The sequence below is a fragment of the Lissotriton vulgaris genome, chromosome 4_1, assembly GCF_964263255.1.
Source record: "Lissotriton vulgaris chromosome 4_1, aLisVul1.2, whole genome shotgun sequence".
In the NCBI taxonomy this organism is placed as follows: Eukaryota; Metazoa; Chordata; class Amphibia; order Caudata; family Salamandridae; genus Lissotriton; species Lissotriton vulgaris.
In genome coordinates, this window is record NC_141691.1 from 1,515,908,972 (window position 1) to 1,515,927,896 (window position 18,925).

General features: G+C 44.8%; 1 protein-coding gene across 2 annotated transcripts in view; it reads right to left on the minus strand.

Moving 5' to 3' along the window:
- RGS20 (regulator of G protein signaling 20) overlaps positions 1-18,925 on the minus strand; it is a 379,831-nt gene that overhangs the window by 154,105 nt on the left and 206,801 nt on the right. Inside the window, exon 1 of one of the 2 annotated variants that reach the window (XM_086966963.1) lies at positions 1,761-1,920. The exons of the other annotated variant lie outside the window; for it this stretch is intronic. Within the exon in view, the coding sequence (XP_086823089.1) occupies positions 1,761-1,817 (57 nt within the window). The 5' untranslated portion in view covers positions 1,818-1,920. Of the gene's footprint in view, positions 1-1,760; positions 1,921-18,925 lie in introns of those variants that run through there. 2 annotated transcript variants of the gene reach the window in all.

Sequence of the window (18,925 nt, forward strand, 5' to 3'; positions counted from 1 at the left end):
GCCGCAGTGTCACTGCCAGCCTGTCAGTCATTTTCGTAATGCAGCGGTCGGGATGCCACCAGCTTGTCAACGTTCTCCTGATCACCGCAGCAGCAGGTTGGTGGTGGGACAAATAAGGTCGTAATCGGGCCCTCAGTTATTACTAATAGCGGTGCACCCTACTGGAAACATGACTGTGGACAGCCGCCAGGACACACACCTGTGGGCAGCTGCCATTGTATAGATACGTTGAGCCATTGTATGCCAGTGGGCAGATAACTTTTACCTTCCAACTGACCAATTTGTTTTAAACAAGGTACCATTTAAGACAAGTACAATCAGTAATATGGTGTACAGGATCTCAATTACAGACGCCCATTGGACTAGGTGTTTGTTTCTACGGCTACCAAGATTGGCAAAATATTTATTCGGCCTCACTACAGTTATAACTGAGTCCTAGTGGTTCAAGAGCTCTGCTGCAACCAAAATACGCCTTTGGCAATGCCAACCAATCTTGCTTGCCTCTACCACATAAAATAGGCACTTAATGGTGCCATTCCTCCATGCATTTGGTATGTGAAGCACAGAGAGGCTGCAGCCGCTTCACCCACATCATGTTGTTTTAAAATGCACAGAGTAAACACCTGTGGTATCATACGCCACGACTTTGGCAGAATGGAACTCATTGGCTCCGCCAGACCCTAAAAACGCAAAGCCGGCCCAGAGGGCCTTGGGAATTGCGCTTTTCCTGCGCCGGGACACCAGGGAGTGAATTAAACCGATAGCTTAATCCTGTTCTAGTGGAATTCGGAAAAGGCTAGATAGAACAAGCCTCTCAATGTTTACAGGAAAATCAGAAAGTGCATTTTTAACGTATGTATGCCAGTTATACATATGTGCTAACATTCGCTCTAAGGATAAGAAGGGCTGCTTTGGCCTTTGCAGTGTGATACACCCCAGCGGCTTCCATCAGCCACTTTCATAGAACTACAAGAGGGCTTCGGATCGCATCGAGGAACAGGTCTTAGTGCTACCTAGCGCTTTCACTGAACCCCCTACAATCATTTGAGCTCACTTTATTGACCTTAGAAGAATGAAATGCTGAATCGACCCAGAGAATCAATAAAAGCTACCCACAATGTAACAGTTACAGTGCATTCTTTCCGCTTCGCTGCATCACACCTATGAAAATAACAGGAAGCTGTCCCTGTTAATATATATATTTACTGCCATCGGTTGGAATAGCCCATTGAATTGGTAATGTTGTTTAAACCTATAACTGTGCTTTTTAAATAAAATTAAAGATGTTATCAGGCACTACTTTGTTGTGTGATATGGCACTTTAAAACATCATTGGGCCGCCATTAAAACACTGATGGTGACCTGCAGCAATATTAACAGTGTGCACGAGGCACTTTGGTGCTTCAAACTTCCCTATAATGCCCAAAATCATTTCCAGCAGCTAATGGCTGTGAACAGAGCATGCAGAAACGAGTTTACTCCCAAATTAATGGCTATTCTCTAAATATAGCGGTAATGACTGCTCTCAGTACTATTTCTGCCACCAACATTACCTCAATTTTTACGAGGGGTTCACAATCAGGCCCCTTGGTAGCATACTAGCCTGAGAGGTGTACACAGATCGGACCAGTGGGTAGTGGGGGGCTGTAACTAAAAAGAAGCATGCGCACATGCAGTTTATCAAACGATTACCTCTCTTATTTGCATCCAGAGACTTTCAAGGGATACTTTTATACTCCGTTCTTCCCATTGGGACTTACCTTCCTCCCGCTGTATATACATGGAACGATTCCCAGTACGAGGCAACTCACGGCCATCTTCCTGGTTCCGTCCCTCCTGTCATCTGTGGTAGAATGTCACTTCCGCTCCCTCAGCCCCGTCTGAACATGTTCGAGACAGCTAATCTCTCGCTGTAACTCTTGCCTGACAAATCCCTTCCCAGTGTTGCTGACCTGTCGTGCACTTTCAATCCCTTCCATGTTATGGCCCTGTAGTGAGTGTCAGAATGGAGTAAAAATAGCCGGTGCTCTTTCCTCCATTTCTATTTTTACTTGACACGTGAATGCTGGCATCCTCCCAGGGCTGCCCTGAATAGCCAGGTAGCGCTCTGAGTAGGTTTGTCACAGGACAAATTTAGCACTTCTGAAAGCATTACACAAGTAAGCTGTAGTGACGTGGCATGCCTCGTTTGTCCTGTGTGTAAATAAACAAACAAATGAGTACATACTGTATTTTGATTGTATTTTGGATAAACTGTATAAAGAGGTGATATGGTGCTTATGATTTTAGGTCCTTATTTGTGAAATAGAATTGTTGCAGTTGCTTTAGTTAAAAGTTTGTTTTGTTGCTCTTAGTTGTCTCAGAGCTGGATGGCCTGTGAAGTGTCTTGTGCGTTAAAAATGGCAGGACCTTTTTGCTTCCCGGTGGACCCTGTAGAACACTTATGTAAGGGCATGGAGGTTAGAATTAATGATGTAGAATGTTCATTTAATGGTTACACGCTTAGTAATAAAGACGTTTTATACCAAGCTCTGTGTGTGGTAATCATGCACGCAGGCTGGGGAGGATGCTACAGCTGGTGACAAGTTAGAGGATTACATAAACCTCACAATCCAAAGAACTGAAAGTGCTCTCTCAGAGAGTGTGCCGTGTTCCAGCAAACTGCTCATGCATGCCACGTGTGCCTCAGTTAAAGTGGAAATTGATGATTGGTTTATGTGGAGTCAAAGCGCCTCTCCAGTACACATCATCGGAAGAAAGTGCAGGCATTACCAAAAGTTTTTGTCATCAGCTAGAAATTTGCAGGCAAAGTCAAGACAAGAGGTACGACGCCACAGCATAACACATGGCTGTTGTTCATACAGGATGACAATGCTAAAGGTAGTAGAAACCAGGTACAATGCATAGAGGTGAGAAGGATAAAGAACTTTTGCAAGAAACAAAGCCGCTACTCACCACCAAGGTAGAAGACAGTGCAGCACGGCCAGAGAACGGGTGCAATGAACTAAATGTCAGCACACAGCAAGTGCTTGATGAAGATGCCGGTACAAGAGGGGAGAAAGTTCCACAGGTTATGATGCTGGCGCATTCCTAAAACCACCACATCCTTTCGATATCACCAAAAAGCTACATATTGGTGGCAGATAAACTGCCTGGATGTAAATGTATGTATGTAAATGTATAGGCATTTATATAGCGCACTACTTACCCGGAGGGTCCCAAGGCGCTTCGACCGCTGCGAAACCCTTCCTGGCTTCCCTGAGAGATGGTCCCTTAATGGGTATCTCCAGGGTGAGACCAGGCATCCCCGGCGGTCTGGTGGGGCCGTTAGTGAAGATGAGGCAAGCTAATGCCCAGAGTTGCCGAGTGTGAACGCTGATCAGAGTGGGCACCGAGGCGAGAGAATTATCGAGTCCACTGACCCTGGTCTAGAAACCTGCCGTGCCGGGAATCGAACCCTGGTCCCGGGCCGTTCTCTGCTCTCGGGTCTGCCGCCTCTAACCAGTGAGCCACACTACTTCGATGATTTTATTGATGCGTTGAAAGAAGCAAATGAAAAAAATATAATTAAATATGTAAACAATTAAGTGGGTGAAGGAGTAAAAGAAATTATAATGAAAAAAACACAAGGTGATGAAGTGACCTACCGTCAAATCAAAGAAGCATTAAACATCAAGTTAAATCCAATAATGAATGTCGACTATGAAAGGTACATTTTCAGTCAGGAAAGGCAGAGAGCTGGTGAAAACAATGGATGAGTTTGTAGAAATACTTGATCCACTAATCAAGCATTGCAAGTTCAATGATGAAGAAGCCATGCGTCTCAGAGTAATGGTTGTCTCTCCAATTCCTTCAGGTGACGAATTCCTGAAAGAGACACTTAGCTTGGAGCGAGTACTCATGGCTGCCAGAACAGAAGAAAGAGCTGACAGACAAGCAGCTAACATGGAGACCGGAGTGGCCCAAAATGAATCAGCTATGAGTGTGAAAATTATGTTGAAATGCAAGGTAGAAGACTATAATGTAATGTATCCAAAGAAAAAGAAGTTGTGTTTTGGATGTGGATTTTCCTTCCTTTCCACGTGAAGGTAAATGTCCCGCCATTGGACAGATATGCAAGTGATGAAGGAAAGAGAACCATTTTGTAACGGTTTGCAAAGCAAGTGAAAGATCAAGTGTGTCACGTAGAGAAAACAAAATAAACGAAAGATCAAGTGCGTGACATCGAGAAAACAAAGTGGATGGCAGAACATTCCAAATGCAACACTCTATTCGCGCACAGATGGCTAAGCGAAGTTTGCCATCTGTCACTGTCGAGTGACAGTGAGGAAGATGGGTGTGTGATGTCAATGTTGACATGCTGGACAACATGTGCATGTAGGATTAGCTTCTTGCAAGGAGTAATGCTGGTCAAAGCTAGGTCGACAAGTAAAAGTGTGAAATTCATTTGGACAATGCCCCAAGATCACACTGAAATTGAATGGGTGCCCTATACCTTTTATCATAGACAATGGTGCATCAATAAACATTATGTCAGCAGAAAAGTACAATTAAGTGTCTCCATTGTCCTGTATAACCCAGCCGAAAACCAAAGTGTATACGTGGGCTGCTTTGGCATCACTGCAAATACAAGGTTTATTCATAGCGACTAAGAATCATAAAAAGACTAAAGTACATGATTCATGTCTTCCCAAGTACTTCATCAAGTGCATTTTTACTCAGTTTTGATACTGCTGCTGACATGGGGCTTATTTCTGTAAACTACAATGTCAATGCCTATCATGAGATAGTGAATCAGTTTCCGCTATTGTTTCATGGACTAGGAAGACTTAAGCCATGAAAGTACAACTTCACATAAATGAGGACATTTGTCTGTTTGCTCAATGACACTGTTAAATTGCATTTAATTTACTAGAGACTGTTGGGAAAGAACTTGAGATACTCATAAAGCATGACATCATTGAGTGATTCACTGGTCCAACACTATGGGTATCACCCATAGTGGTAGAGGCGTAAAAGGATGGTGGAGGAGGCGTGCACTGATCTGCGCCATGCGAACAAGGTGATTAAACGAGAATGACATCTAGGACCCCACTTTGCTGACATGATTACGCATCTGAATGGAGCTAAAGTCTTTTGCCGCTTTGATTTGAACAAAGGGTATCACCAGCTAAAACTTGAAGAGAATTGCAGGTACATTACTACCTTTTTGACTCATGTTAGTTTATTTAGATATAAAAGGCTAAGTTTCAGAGTGTCATCAGCTGCACAACTTTTGTAGGATGTCATTCGTCGCATAATACCGCCAGTCACAAATGCTTTCAATTACAATAATGGCATACTAGTTTTTAGGGACACATGATAGAAACATGATAAGCTCTTAAACAAGTATGTAATGTACTTGCCGATGCAGGTCTCACTTTAAATGTGGCAAAGTGTGAATTTCATTAAACCAAGCTCAAGTTCTTTGGTCATATCTTTTCCGATGGGGGAATGTCTCCAGATCTCGATAAAGTACAAGCCTTGCCATCCACTTTTTCCCCTACAAGATGTATCTATGCTGCGATCCTTCATTGGTATGGACACTTACTGTTCAAGGTATATACGTGACTTTGTCAATGTAAATGCCCCATTGAGAGACTTGTTGAAACAAAATGTCCCATTTTGATGGTCAAGTGAATGCGAGCAAAGCTTCAAGAAAATCAAGCATGCAATTGAGAATATCACTGAAATGTCATACTTTGATCTGAAATTACAGACAGACATTGTTGTTGTTGATCGAGTCCATTAGGGGTGGTACCATCTTTGCCCAGCATGCTGGACATCCCAATGCCCCAAGTTTCTGAGAAAAACAAGGGGGACCCTATAAGTGGCTGTGGACCAAGGGTTTGAGTCAGTTTCAAAAGGACAACGGTCCAGAGCACTTTCAAAAATATACAATAAAGATAATAAGACAAGCCGTGATGAGCTGCTTATATTTTTATCCAAGTCCAGCCAGACATGGATTTTATTTTCGTAACAATAGTGGAATTGTATAATGCATAAAAGACATTTAGAGAGCACAATCCTGTGCTTTTACCACAGAACAGAGAAGATGAAGAATAAAGAATAGTTATAAGGAGAGGAAGATAACCCAGGCAAGAGAGGAGTGAGGAATCTGGACACTTTTGGATTGAAGTTACAAGTGTTTTGCCAGAGTAGTACATACAGGAATTTGATACACAATGGTTTTACTGCATAACTACTGTAAAAGGTCGACGTTTCGATCCCGCGCTCAAGGGTACAGGGGGATCATCATCAGGACTGTACAATTTAAGTATGCCTGGTAAAAACAATCATGCACCTGTATGAAGAACAAAACAGGGAAAAAGAGAAGGTTTTCAATTTTTGGAAAAGAGTTTTTGAAGAAGAGAGAGTCAACAATGCTCAGCATATACAGTTATGGCAGTCCTCGGAATTGCAGTGAGGTATATGTGCACTCGCGGTGGAACAATTCATAATTAAGAAAATCGAGCATCAGTTGTGCATAGGACAATGTGGACAGAGAGTGGTGACTTCGCGTTTCCGGTATGGAGTGACCGTAAATAGGTGAGAGTCAATAACGCTCAGCATATGCAGTTATAACAATCCTCGGAATCGCAGTGAGAGATAAGTGGACTCACGGTGGTTAAGTACATAATTAAAAAGCAATTGTGCAGGGGGCAAGGTGGACACAGTGTAGTGACTTTGCGTACCCGGTATGGAGTAACTGCAATTAAGTGGCTACCGCAGCGAAAGTAAAAAGCATTAAGTAATCAATGGGTATTGAATGCGTTAAGGTACAAAAAGTGCAGGGGGGCTAAGATAAGAGTGAAACGTTATACCTCCTAGATGAGGGGTGGCGTGTGCCGAAGTAGCCGCTAAGTGCCCCAAGCCCGGCCAGCAGTGGGTACAGCTGGGGTACAGTCGGGATATTCTGGAGGGGAAAGAAGCATAATTATCATTGGTGCCCGTATAGTGCTAAGCGGCAGCGGGGGTTAGTGGCGAAACACAACATTACCTTGCAAGGGGTAAAATATCCGTTCAAAGTGGACGCCGGAGGTTTTTTGGCCGTCAATTAATTCGGCATTTCTCGGAGGGAGAATGACCTGGAGGGAGAGAAGGATGCCAAATGAAACACGGGTAAAGTGTTTAAGAGTGGCCATGGGGGATAACGGTGGAGGCGAAGGTACATACCACGGCAATTGTCAGATGAGCAACCCGTGGAGTGGAGCCAGCGGTCCTAGGCGAGGCTCGGATCCGCTGTGGAGAGAGTGGAAATCGGGCAGTTAGGAAGGTCCGGGGGGGGGGGAGCTTCGAGCGGGGTAGTGAGGCTTACCGGCGTGAAGGAGCTGTGTCCTCGTTTACACGGCTGGCTGGTGCGATGACCCGGTTGTGTTGTGCTCCAGTGGCGCATAGGATCCAACAAAGTCAAAAAAGACATCAAATCCTACAACATTGAAAACACCTACCCCTACTTACAAAAGGATTTTTACACTAATAGATCCTACGCTAATCCCCAAAACAGAAGACCTTGGGGCCGTTATAACAAACGCCAAAACCTGGTTGGCTTCTCTGACACATCTGCAGATTCCTCAGAAAGCTCAGACCAAGGCGAAGAGCCAAGCACATCAAGAAGAGGAGGGTCAGCACAATCGAATTTTTTAGGCAGAGGCCAAACAAATACCCCCCAGAGAGGAAGGGTAAAAAAACCTCAACGTTGGTTCAACCCCCCGGGAGAACGCAAAACACGGAACAACTTCTACCAGTGGTAGAGAACACCTACTCCCCCTCCCTCACCATGTGTCTTGCAACTGAACATCCGCACGAAATGATCCCCATTATTACCTCTCTCAGCACAATTTGGAACCCTCTGAACTAGAACTCCTTAGCCCCTTCCAGGCTCATGACGAGCTGGGCTCGTCATGGTGTAGCCTCCTCGCACACTGATGACGAGCCCAGCTCGTCATGAATAAGGGGCTTTTAAATATCTCAGCGCAGGAGGAGAATTCAACTAGCGCGGATGTGGTTAAAAAGGGCCTCTCCTTTGTCCCCACCACCCGTCCAAATTTTATAGACCTTCAAACTTAACTATTGAGATTTTTCAGGCTCATCCGATTGAAAGCATTCTTTCAAATGCACCCCTCTCCCATCCTTGATTCTAATACACCGTTTCGGTCACATCCACATTCCTGCCATCCGCAGGGATGATCCCCTCTGAAATTGTCACATTTGAAAAGCTGGCTCTAAAAGATTTACACGATCTAGAAAACAAAAAGCTGTTCATTCCCTACAACATCACTCGACAAGAGAAAGAGGCCATATGTTCTTTGAAAAGCAACTCCTCCCTGATAATCAAAGGTGCAGATAAAGGGGGAGGAATTGTTCTCCAAAATATTGAATCCTACAAGGCTGAAATTCTGAGACAGCTCAATAATACAGATCACTACCAAAGACTGCTGAGGAATCCCACCAAGGAAATTCAGGAAACTATACGTAAATTGACGACTGATGCATGTAACGAAGGGTTTCTGAGCAAAAAAGAATTTAATTACCTAAATGTAAACCCCCCCGCCTGCCTGTTATCTACACCCTCCCCAAAGTCCACAAAAATGTCCAAAATCCACCCGGCAGACCTATAGTCTCTGCGTGCGGCTCTATTTTAGAGCCTTTGGGAGCCTATGTTGACTTTTTCATTAAAGAATTTGTCCCCCGGACCACCTGCTATGTAAGGGATAGCATGGCTATGATTAATCTGGTAGAGCACTTCCCTTTTGATCCCTTACAAGACACCCTTTGCACCATGGATGTAGAGTCGCTCTACACAAACATCCCCCAATCAGCGGCTCTCCTAGTGATACAAAAAACCCTTGACACTCGCCCTCGCCCACACAGGGTACCTACACTGTACATCTTACAGCTATTAGAAGTATGCCTCTCCAGGAATTTCTTTATCTTTGATAACACATATTATCAACAGATCAAGGGTACTTCTATGGGGGCCATATTTGCCCCCAACCTGGCTATCCTCTTCATGGATGCTCTGGAAATTGGCTCAATCCTCTCTGATGAGAATCCCTTTTGCCCCAGAATAAAATGGTGGCGACGCTATATCGATGACATCTTTATGATCTGGACCCTCAATATAGCTATGCTCAACCAATTTCTACACTGGCTTAATAACAACTGTGCCGATCTCAAATTTACCCTGACTCGCGACAAAGAGCAAATCGCTTTCCTAGATCTTACCATCTACCATAAGGAAGGAGAACTCCTTACCCGGCTCTACAGAAAGCCAACTGAACGTAACACCCTGCTCAGTTATCAGAGCAATCATCCCAGGGCACTCAAAGATTCCCTCCCATACTCCCAATTTTTAAGGATCAGACGGAACTGCTCCTCCAAAGCAGACTATTTCAAAGAAGCAACTGTCTTGGCAAACAAACTTAAAAATCGCTGGTACCCACGCCGACTGATAAAAACAGCAACCAAAAGAGCTTGGTACTGCCCAAGAGAGGTCCTATTAACACCCAAAACCCGGTACCAAATAGGATTAGAAAATCCATTCTGAAACACTGGCCCACCGTAAATGCAGGCACCATCAGACTAGAAAGACCTCTCTTCACTTTTCGCAAAAGCAAAAATCTCAGCGACCACCTAGTCAGGGCTGCTCTTCCTGGTCCCCTTTCCAAATCTACTATTGAATCCACCTGGGGCCTCCCCCCTGTAACTGGACATGTCAAGTGCGGGTCTTGCAAAGTCTGTGAATATACAATTGAGAGGCATGATTTCACCCATAATGGCACTACTGTTTCAATGAAATGTCTCACTAATTGTAATAGCAATAATGTTATTTATGCAATTCTTTGCCCCTGCCTCAAAATGTATGTGGGTCAGACTACACAAAAGGCCAAGACCAGGATTTAGCAACATAGGAGCCGTATCAGATGCGGGACACCTAATGTACCTCTTGTGGAACATTTCAGCGCAGCAGACCTCACTGAGGATGACATTAGATGGACGATTCTCAAAGTGGTCCAACTACCGCAAAGAGGTGGAAATTTAGCCCAGCTGCTAAACAAAGAGGAACTGAAAAGTATTATCCAGTTTGACACTATACGTACTGGGCTTAGCAGAAGTGAAGACTGGACCACTTTGTTATGATCCAGCTACAGACTGATGCATACTGAAGTGAAAATATCAGTCCCTGAACTCTTCCACTGAGAATGTTACTGACTGTACATTTGTAATTTTATTCCTGCATAAATGTAAATTGGTTTTACTTTTTCTTCAATGTAAAGGTAACCGTCTGCTGTAACTATTCTAACCTCACAAGTTACGAATTAGCATGCTATTCTCACTTCACCTTTGGGCACTATCACCACTCCAAGATGGCCGCGGTATCCAAACGCCTTTGGCACTACTTCCCTTTCCCCGCCCCCTTAATCACGTGACTCCGCTTCCTATCCGCGATAAATCCTAAGCGCCACCGGAGCACAACACAACCGGGTCATCGCACCAGCCAGCCGTGTAAACGAGGACACAGCTCCTTCACACCGGTAAGCCTCACTACCCCGCTCGAAGCTCCCCCCCCCCGGACCTTCCTAACTGCCCGATTTCCACTCTCTCCACAGCGGATCCAAGCCTCGCCTAGGACCGCTGGCTCCACTCCACGGGTTGCTCATCTGACAATTGCCGTGGTATGTACCTTCGCCTCCACCGTTATCCCCCATAGCCACCCTTAAACACTTTACCCGTGTTTCATTTGGCATCCTTCTCTCCCCCCAGGTCATTCTCCCTCCGAGAAATGCCGAATTAATTGACGGCCAAAAAACCCCTGGCATCCACTTTGGATGGATATTTTACCCCTTGCAAGGTAATGTCGTGTTTCGCCACTAACCGCCACCGCCGCTTAGCACTATTCGGGCACCAATGTTAATTATGCTTCTTTCCCCTCCAGAATATCCCGACTGAACCCCAGCTGTACCCACTGCTGGCCGGGCTTAGAGCACTTAGCGGCTACTTCGGCACACGCCGCCCCTCATCTAGGAGGTATAACGTTTCACTCTTATCTTAGCCCCCCCTGCACTTTTTGTACCTTAACGCATTCAATACCCATTGATTACTTAATGCTTTTTACTTTCGCTGCGCTAGCCACTTAATTGCGGTTACTCCACACCGGGTACGCGAAGTCACTACACTGTGTTCACCTTGCCCCATGCACAATTGCTTTTTAATTATATACTTAACCACCGTGAGTCCACTTATCTCTCACTGCGATTCCGAGGATTGTTATAACTGCATATGCTGAGCGTTGTTGACTCTCACCTATTTACGGTCACTCCATACCGGGAACGCAAAGTCACCACACTGTGTCCACATTGTCCTATGCACAACTGATGCTCGATTTTCTTAATTATGAATTGTTACACCGCGAGTGCACATATACCTCACTGCGATTCCGAGTACTGCCATAACTGTATATGCTGAGCATTGTTGACTTTCTCTTCTTCGAAAACTCTTTTCCAAAAATTGAAAACCTTCTCTTTTTCCCTGTTTTGTTCTTCATACAGGCGCATGATTGTTTTTACCAGGCATACTTAAATTGTACAGTCCTGATGATGATCCCCTTGTACCCTTGAGCGCGGGATCGAAACGTCGACCTTTTACAGTAGTTATACAGTAAAACCATTGTGTATCAAATTCCTGTATGTACTACTCTGGCAAAACACTTGTAACTTCAATCCAAAAGTGTCCAGATTACTCACTCCTCTCTTGCCTGGGTTATCTTCCTCTCATTATAACTATTCTTTATTCTTCACCTTCTCTGTTCTGTGGTAAAAGCACAGGATTTTGGTCTCTAAATGTCTTTTATGCATTATACAATTCCACTATTGTTATGAAAATAAAATCCATGTCCGGCTGGACTTGGATAAAAATATAAGCAGCTCATCACGGCTTGTCTTATTATCTTTATTGTATATTTTTTAAAGTGCTCTGGACCGTGATCCCAATGCCCCAAGGCACATTGTGGCTATGCCAGCCTAAGTTTGTCATAGATGAAACGTGCATAGTCACAAACTGAAAAATAAAGCCTCGGTGTGGTGTGGGCTTGGGAGCTTTTTCATGTGTTTTTGTATGGAAAGCAATTCACAGTTGTCACAAACCACCAAGCATTGCTCACCATTTTCGGCAATCCTAAAGCCAAGATGCCCCCTTGCATTGAGAGGTGAGGAATGCAACTGCAGGAGTATGATTATACGATTGTGCATCGTCCAGGAAAAAAGCAAAAACCTGCTGACTACTTCTCAAGTGTGCCAATCCAGTGTTATGGCACTACTTATAAAGCGGCTAATGTTTAAGTTAATTTTAATAAGAAATCCAGTACCCCAGCTGCCATATCGGTGGAACAAATCATTGCTACTACAAGCACTGACAGAGATTTGCTGATATACTCAAAGACATTGCAATACATTAATCATGGCGAAAACATACTTGACCACTTCATGATAACCTTGAATGCCAGAAATTCAAAAATGTGCAGGAACAACTTTCAGGTACCACAGAAGGCTTACATTTACAAGGATTTAAAATTGTTATACCCGAGAGTCTGAGACAACATGTTATTGAACTGGCTCATGAGGGACATCGTGGAGTTATTGCTACAAAACGAGCTCTATGTGACCGAGTGTGGTTCTCTCGTCTTGATGAAAGAGTTGAAAAAAAGTTAAAGGCATTTCATTTGTGCAACGGCTTGCCATCCAAAACAACCCTGCATCCACTAAACATATCTGATCTTCCAAAGCATGCATGGGAGAAGATTGTAATTGTTTTCTTTGGACCCCTTGACAATGGACAATATTCCTATTTTCCCCTTGTGGAAGATCTGTCATCAACTACACATGACAGAATCATTGAGAGATTAGAAAGAATTTTTGCAACATGGGGTGTTCCTTTGATTTTGAAATCTGACAGTGGCCCTCCTTTTCAATAGTTTGGAATTTAAGGAGTTTCTTACTAATCTAAATGTCAAGCATCAGAAAAGCACAACTCTCTGGCCGCAGGAAAATGGTGTGGTCGAGAGATTTATGAGCACCCTCCAAATGACCATTCAGCACGTGCGCTGCAAAAACTTGAACTCAAATCGGCTCTTGAGTCTATGCTTCGTACATACAGGTAACTCCCCATTCCACCATGGAAAAAAGCACTGCTACCCTAATGTTTGGGAGAGCCACAGGAACCAAACTGCCACAATGGACCAATGAGTGATCTCTTAACATTGATAAGCTTCGCACTACTCACTAGCAGGGGCGGTGGGTGACATTTCAGAGTGGTGGGGCGCAAAGTGATTTGCATACAGCACCGGCTTTCTCAGGGTGGGTGTCAGATGGGTGTCAGCTGTGTGATGAAACCAGCATGTGAAGCAGTTACCTCAAACAAACTAAAACCAATGCACTCATCAAGACAAGGAGTTACATGAAATCAAATAGAAAACCACCATCAAGCCAGGTAGTCCCCTAAAGGCAAATTGAAGTGACTGCACACTATGGGAAGTGCACTTCACCAGCCAGCCTATTACACTAAAGGAAAATAAAAGCAATGCTCCCAGTAAACAAGACAACATAAATTGAAAATGTTTCCCCGCAGGACCAACAGTCACAAAAAGTAAAGAAACAGAACGAAGTCGGAGGCACCCCAGGAATCCAGGTAGTCACACAAAATCATAACTGATTGAGCAAACTGTGTACTGAAAACTATCGCAAATAAGACAATTATATCAGAACAAACTAGTCACAGGGAAACAAACGCATGCACCCATCAAGCCGTGCATCACAAGTCAGCAAACGGAATCGAATTAAATCAGCAATACTTGGTGTCACCCAAAAGTAAGTATAAAGTGCACTTCAACAAGCAGGTCAGCCACATTAACAGGAAACCTTCGAGGATACACCCCAAAAAGTCATAGAATCAATTGCAAAAAAAACAAATGCACTCCAGCAACATAGGAAGTCGAATGAACACCACTGTACATAACAGCACTGTACATAACGCACACATTACACAGAGACTAGCAATCATAGGTGTGTAAAACAGTGTATAGGACATGTTATATAGGATTATATCTGAGCCCCCACCTCCCTAATTCCTTTGAGACATGCCTTACCCCCACCCACATACATTCATTATCTCGCCCCTCGCACCCTTATTCTTAACCCCTTTCCGAAAACCCCTTTTCCTTTTTGGGAATCGCTGCCCCCCTCTCTCTCTCTCTCCGGTATTCACCACCTCCATCACTTCCCGTCTCCTCGGCATCTCAGCTGTGCCTGCCACTTATTACTGCCTGTCTCTTTCTCTATGAGGCTATCCTTTCCCTCTCGTCTCATTTTCTTTCCCTCTGCTGCTACCTGGTAGTTCCGACTTGGGGTATCTGTTTAGGGTTCCAGTTGGACACCCACCTCCTGTCCCTCAAAGGAGCAGATGTCTGGACACAACTTCTGTGCACATATATTATGACTAATAATAATTCTAGTACTATGACCCCTTGACCTAGAGGCCATCCCTACTTAATAATAATTATCTGCACTGGCAAGTTGAAAAGGAAGCATAAGTGGGTATTGCCTGCTAAATTGCTGTTGCGACTGCACTGTGATAGGCTATTCTAGGGATGTTGAGGAGTGCTCAATTCTTTGTTTATTGCCTACACGCCCGTGTCTGCAATCAGACCGTGCACATCATGCACAGAACGGGGGGGTGGGAACTAATGCAGTGGGGACCTCTGTTGCAATCTGCAGGTTCATGCTCGAATTCTCTTTAAACTCCAATAGTCAACATGCCTGCTGAACAGCACTGTCCCTTGCCACTGAGTCCTCCTACCCTATTAGCGCCCTTTGAAAGGCTGGGTACGTTTTATCATGCTCTAATCTAGAATTTGTAGTTTACGCTGCCATACAACAGGACCTCTCAGAGCAACAGAATAACCCAATGAGCTATTCACATTAAATGCGCTTGTGATCTGCATTGTACACACATTTGCAGCAGGTGTGTTAACCCACTGTGCTACCATACATGTGTTAAAGCTTCCACTAGGCAAAACCTCCAATCCTTCGAGGCAGTAATAGCTTTTCACACCATAATATATTGGTAAACATGACACCCCTGCCCGAAGCCAGGGCCCAGTGTGGCTGCTCGCTCCAGGGCCCACCCCGTTCTCAGAATTCTTCCCAAGGAGCCCAACAATTCATCAGTTGCTAAAATACTTCACTATCCTCCTGCCCACTGCTTTGTTTAGTACGGTGGTGTCTGGATATGCCTGTGCAGCAGGGCAAAATGATCAACAACCCACTGTGCATGCGGTGCCTGAGATGGATCATGGATGAATCCCTCAAGGGTGAAAAGGTGAGAGGTGGGGATAACTCTTTTAAATGCCATCATCCCGGTCCCCACTTTCACTTTTCAGCGAGACGCCAACATCCATGCAATGCCCGGATTTCCCTGGTCTTTCGAATTGTCACCTGGTGCAGAAGGAAACCACACATGTAAAATAAATCAGTGCCTGAGCATCGACCAAGGAGGCCCAGGCTGAATGTGGGATCCTCCGCTCTACCAGCACGTACAGCAGCTTCGGGCAACATCCCTCCGGTGGTGGGAAATGTGGTCCGTCAGAGTGAACGGGTGCTCATTAGCCTGTGCCACAACCAATACATCCCAAGTAGGAAACAGGGGTTGGAGCCGACCTCGAGACCGCCTGCATGAGGGAGACCCTGCCAGCAACCTAGAGCCCGTTCCCACTGGCAGGAAAGGCACATTCCACCGAGCCCTCAGGTGTGGGATTGCTTTCTCCTCGAATAGAAACAAACTTTGCGTTACCTCAGAGACCGGCGATCCAAGGGCTATTAAAAGCCATTTCACAAGGAGTTGGCTAATCTCTAAAGGTATTTTCCTGTCCGTTAAGCGGGCCGACATCCTCCTCGCAGCGCGTGCGACAGACGTGTGTGTGCCACCACCCCACGCGCGGCATCCAATGATGGATGCTGCGTGGTGGACCAGCCAATCCTGGCGCTGCATGCAGCGCCAGGATTGGCTAGGGCGGCACATTTGCTGCTCGCCCTGTCGCCCTTTGAAAACCCGGGCTGTGGCAAGCGAACAAGTACCCCTGGGTCCCGCTGGGGAACTTACAGTGCGCATGCTTGAGATAGTTGCCAACTATCCCAAGCATGCGCACAGTGCACTGTAATTCTCCCAGCGGGACTGCGCACTACGGTCTGCTGCAGCCTGAGTGTCACTCAAGCTGCAGGCCACCCCCCCCTCCTGCACAATTCCCGGCGGTGGGCTGAGGCTGATTGTTGCTGCTGCAATGTATTTTATAGACAGGATTGCGGCCGGTGGCCGCGATACGGGGCCATTGTGGCTGGTGGGTCTACGCCCCTACGCCCCAATGGACGCACCGCGGCTGCTCACTAGTCTCATAAATGCAAAATAAAACCTAAGTGGATAGACGCCGCTGTGCTTGGAGCACTGTGTTCAAAAGAGGAGACTAAGTTATCAAGCAGAAAAGAAAACACAAGTCTGATGCTTCGTTGGATGCTGACCCACTGAGGGTTGTGACTAGTAAAAGACACAAGATGACTGCTCACCATCCTGGAAAGTCCATTACACAAGATTATTCTAATTTCAAGCACCTGCCTCAACCTTCGCCAGCTCCAGATGTCAGAAGTGATACTTATCTCCTCAACCTCACATGACTAGATCTGGGTTATTGGTTCGAGCACCGAAATGACTTATTGCAGAGTTGTGATGTATATATGTATTATTTGTACTTTTCATTTAACAAAGGAGGAGATGTAGTGTCTTGTGAGTTAGAGTTGTAAGGACCCTTTTGGTTCCTGACAGACTCCATAGAACAGTGACATAAGTGTGATTGTGTGGGGGATAGCATTCATAATATAGAATGTTCAGTTAAAGGTTACACGTTGAGGATAAAGATGTATAATACCAAGATCTGTCTGTGGCATGATCATTTGCATGTACCCAGACTGGGGAAGACTCAACAGCCCAGTGCACAGATATATGAATACTGTAATACTATGAGATGAGACAGAATTTAATAAATGACTACAGGTGCACATTCATGCGTATGATTCACAGGAGGCTCAATTGTTATGAGATGAGTGAGGTGTGCCCTGTTGCAAACAGGTATGAAAAAAGTACATCAGATTTGGCGATACGAAATAGAAGTGGGCAAGCCAACTGATTGACAGGGAGGGCCAAGGCAAGAGCAGAGCCAAGGGTTGGCTCTGGCTCTAAGAGCCCATGCTCGAGCCGAGCCCTGAACATATTTGGCATGTAAATCATGCAACAATTATCACGTCAGAACATGACAAGGTGTCTTCATAAACATGTATTTCTTTAATGTGAAAAAGTTCCACCGCAATACATCGGATTATTTGAGAATTATTCTTTACAATTGAGAGGTTTTAAAATATGAACTGAGAAACATTTCTGTCCCCGCTGTGATGACAATGCTATTAGTAAACTAAGAGGAAAGTTCGGGATCATGTGTACCCTATGTGTGGCCTAGATTCTTATTATAGATGGAGCTACATTATAGGCTACTAAACACAAGAGATGTTTTTGTACATATTTGAACGTACTGTTATGTGTGATAATGAACAATAAGGAGGCTCGAATAAATAAGTATTTGCCTAGGTTCACACAATTTGGTCCAGCAGGGAAGCTGAGATTGATCCTACATTTTCCATTTTCAGACTGTGCAATTTAGCCACTAGAAGGGTATCTCTTTCTGACATCAAAGGCTAATGGTTTATTCTTAATTCTTGGAGGATCATTTTAGAGCACGGGTGACAGCAGGAATCCGCATTTTATTTTTATTAGCCTTTTATAATGCTAGCTTTGCCCAGTGACTTATGAGTACTTCACAGCAGACACAGACCTCGTTCCACATGTACTTTTTTCAGCACAGGGCGATTTATGGGATCAATGGGATTTGAGCTGAGTCTGGGATTGGAACCTGGTTCTCCATGTTACATTGTTGGCAGCTGCAGCCACCTGGTCACATCACTTTCCATGAAAGCTCTGCTTATTGTGGGGTTGAGGATCCAAGAAGACCTTGAGCTGAGTCAAAGCCCAGCATCTCACTCGAGCCCGGCTCAAGCTTTCAGTCACTCGCCCACCTATATTGTGAAGGAGGGGAATAGGAGTAGCCACCATGTCACAAAAGGCAAAAGTGTAGTACGCTTGTTTATGATGATGAAATTGGGGAAGAGTAGCAATCTGTAGCATGAGGAAGCATGGGGAGGTACACCACGGTGTGCAAAAATAGAGAAGGGTAGTACCCTCTCATGAGAGGAAACATGGAGAAGTGTAGTACCCCATGTGTTGTGAGTAGAATCCACAAGTCTTCTTGATTGTGCTCATGGACCAGTCTGGGACTAGTCAAAACTGTTCACAAATAGGAAGTTTCAACAGGTGCATGGTACTGGGAGCAGAGTACATCATTGCCAGGTGTTTTGCTTTTATTTCTTATTGTGTTTTTGTTTCAACCATATGTGTTTTACAAATGGGAGGATTGGACAGGTACATGATTATTGAAGCTGAATATATTGGAGATTGTCTTGCTTGTGTTCATGATTATGTGTACTGGAGTTATGTTTTGTTGCTTATTGATGGGAGGGTCTCATTTGGCTTCAGTAGGTGTATGTGTAGGGTGTAGTATGCAGGTGCTTCGCTATCCTGGCACCTTGAGCCTTTGGTCCAACATACTGACGTGGAGTGGTGTTTAGGTGGTAGTATGGGACAACACAAGTGTATGAATGTTGTAGATGGGAGAAGTTTTGGTCGATGTCTGTGAAGCTTCAAGAGGTCATAATGCTGAGGGAAGATTTAGGCG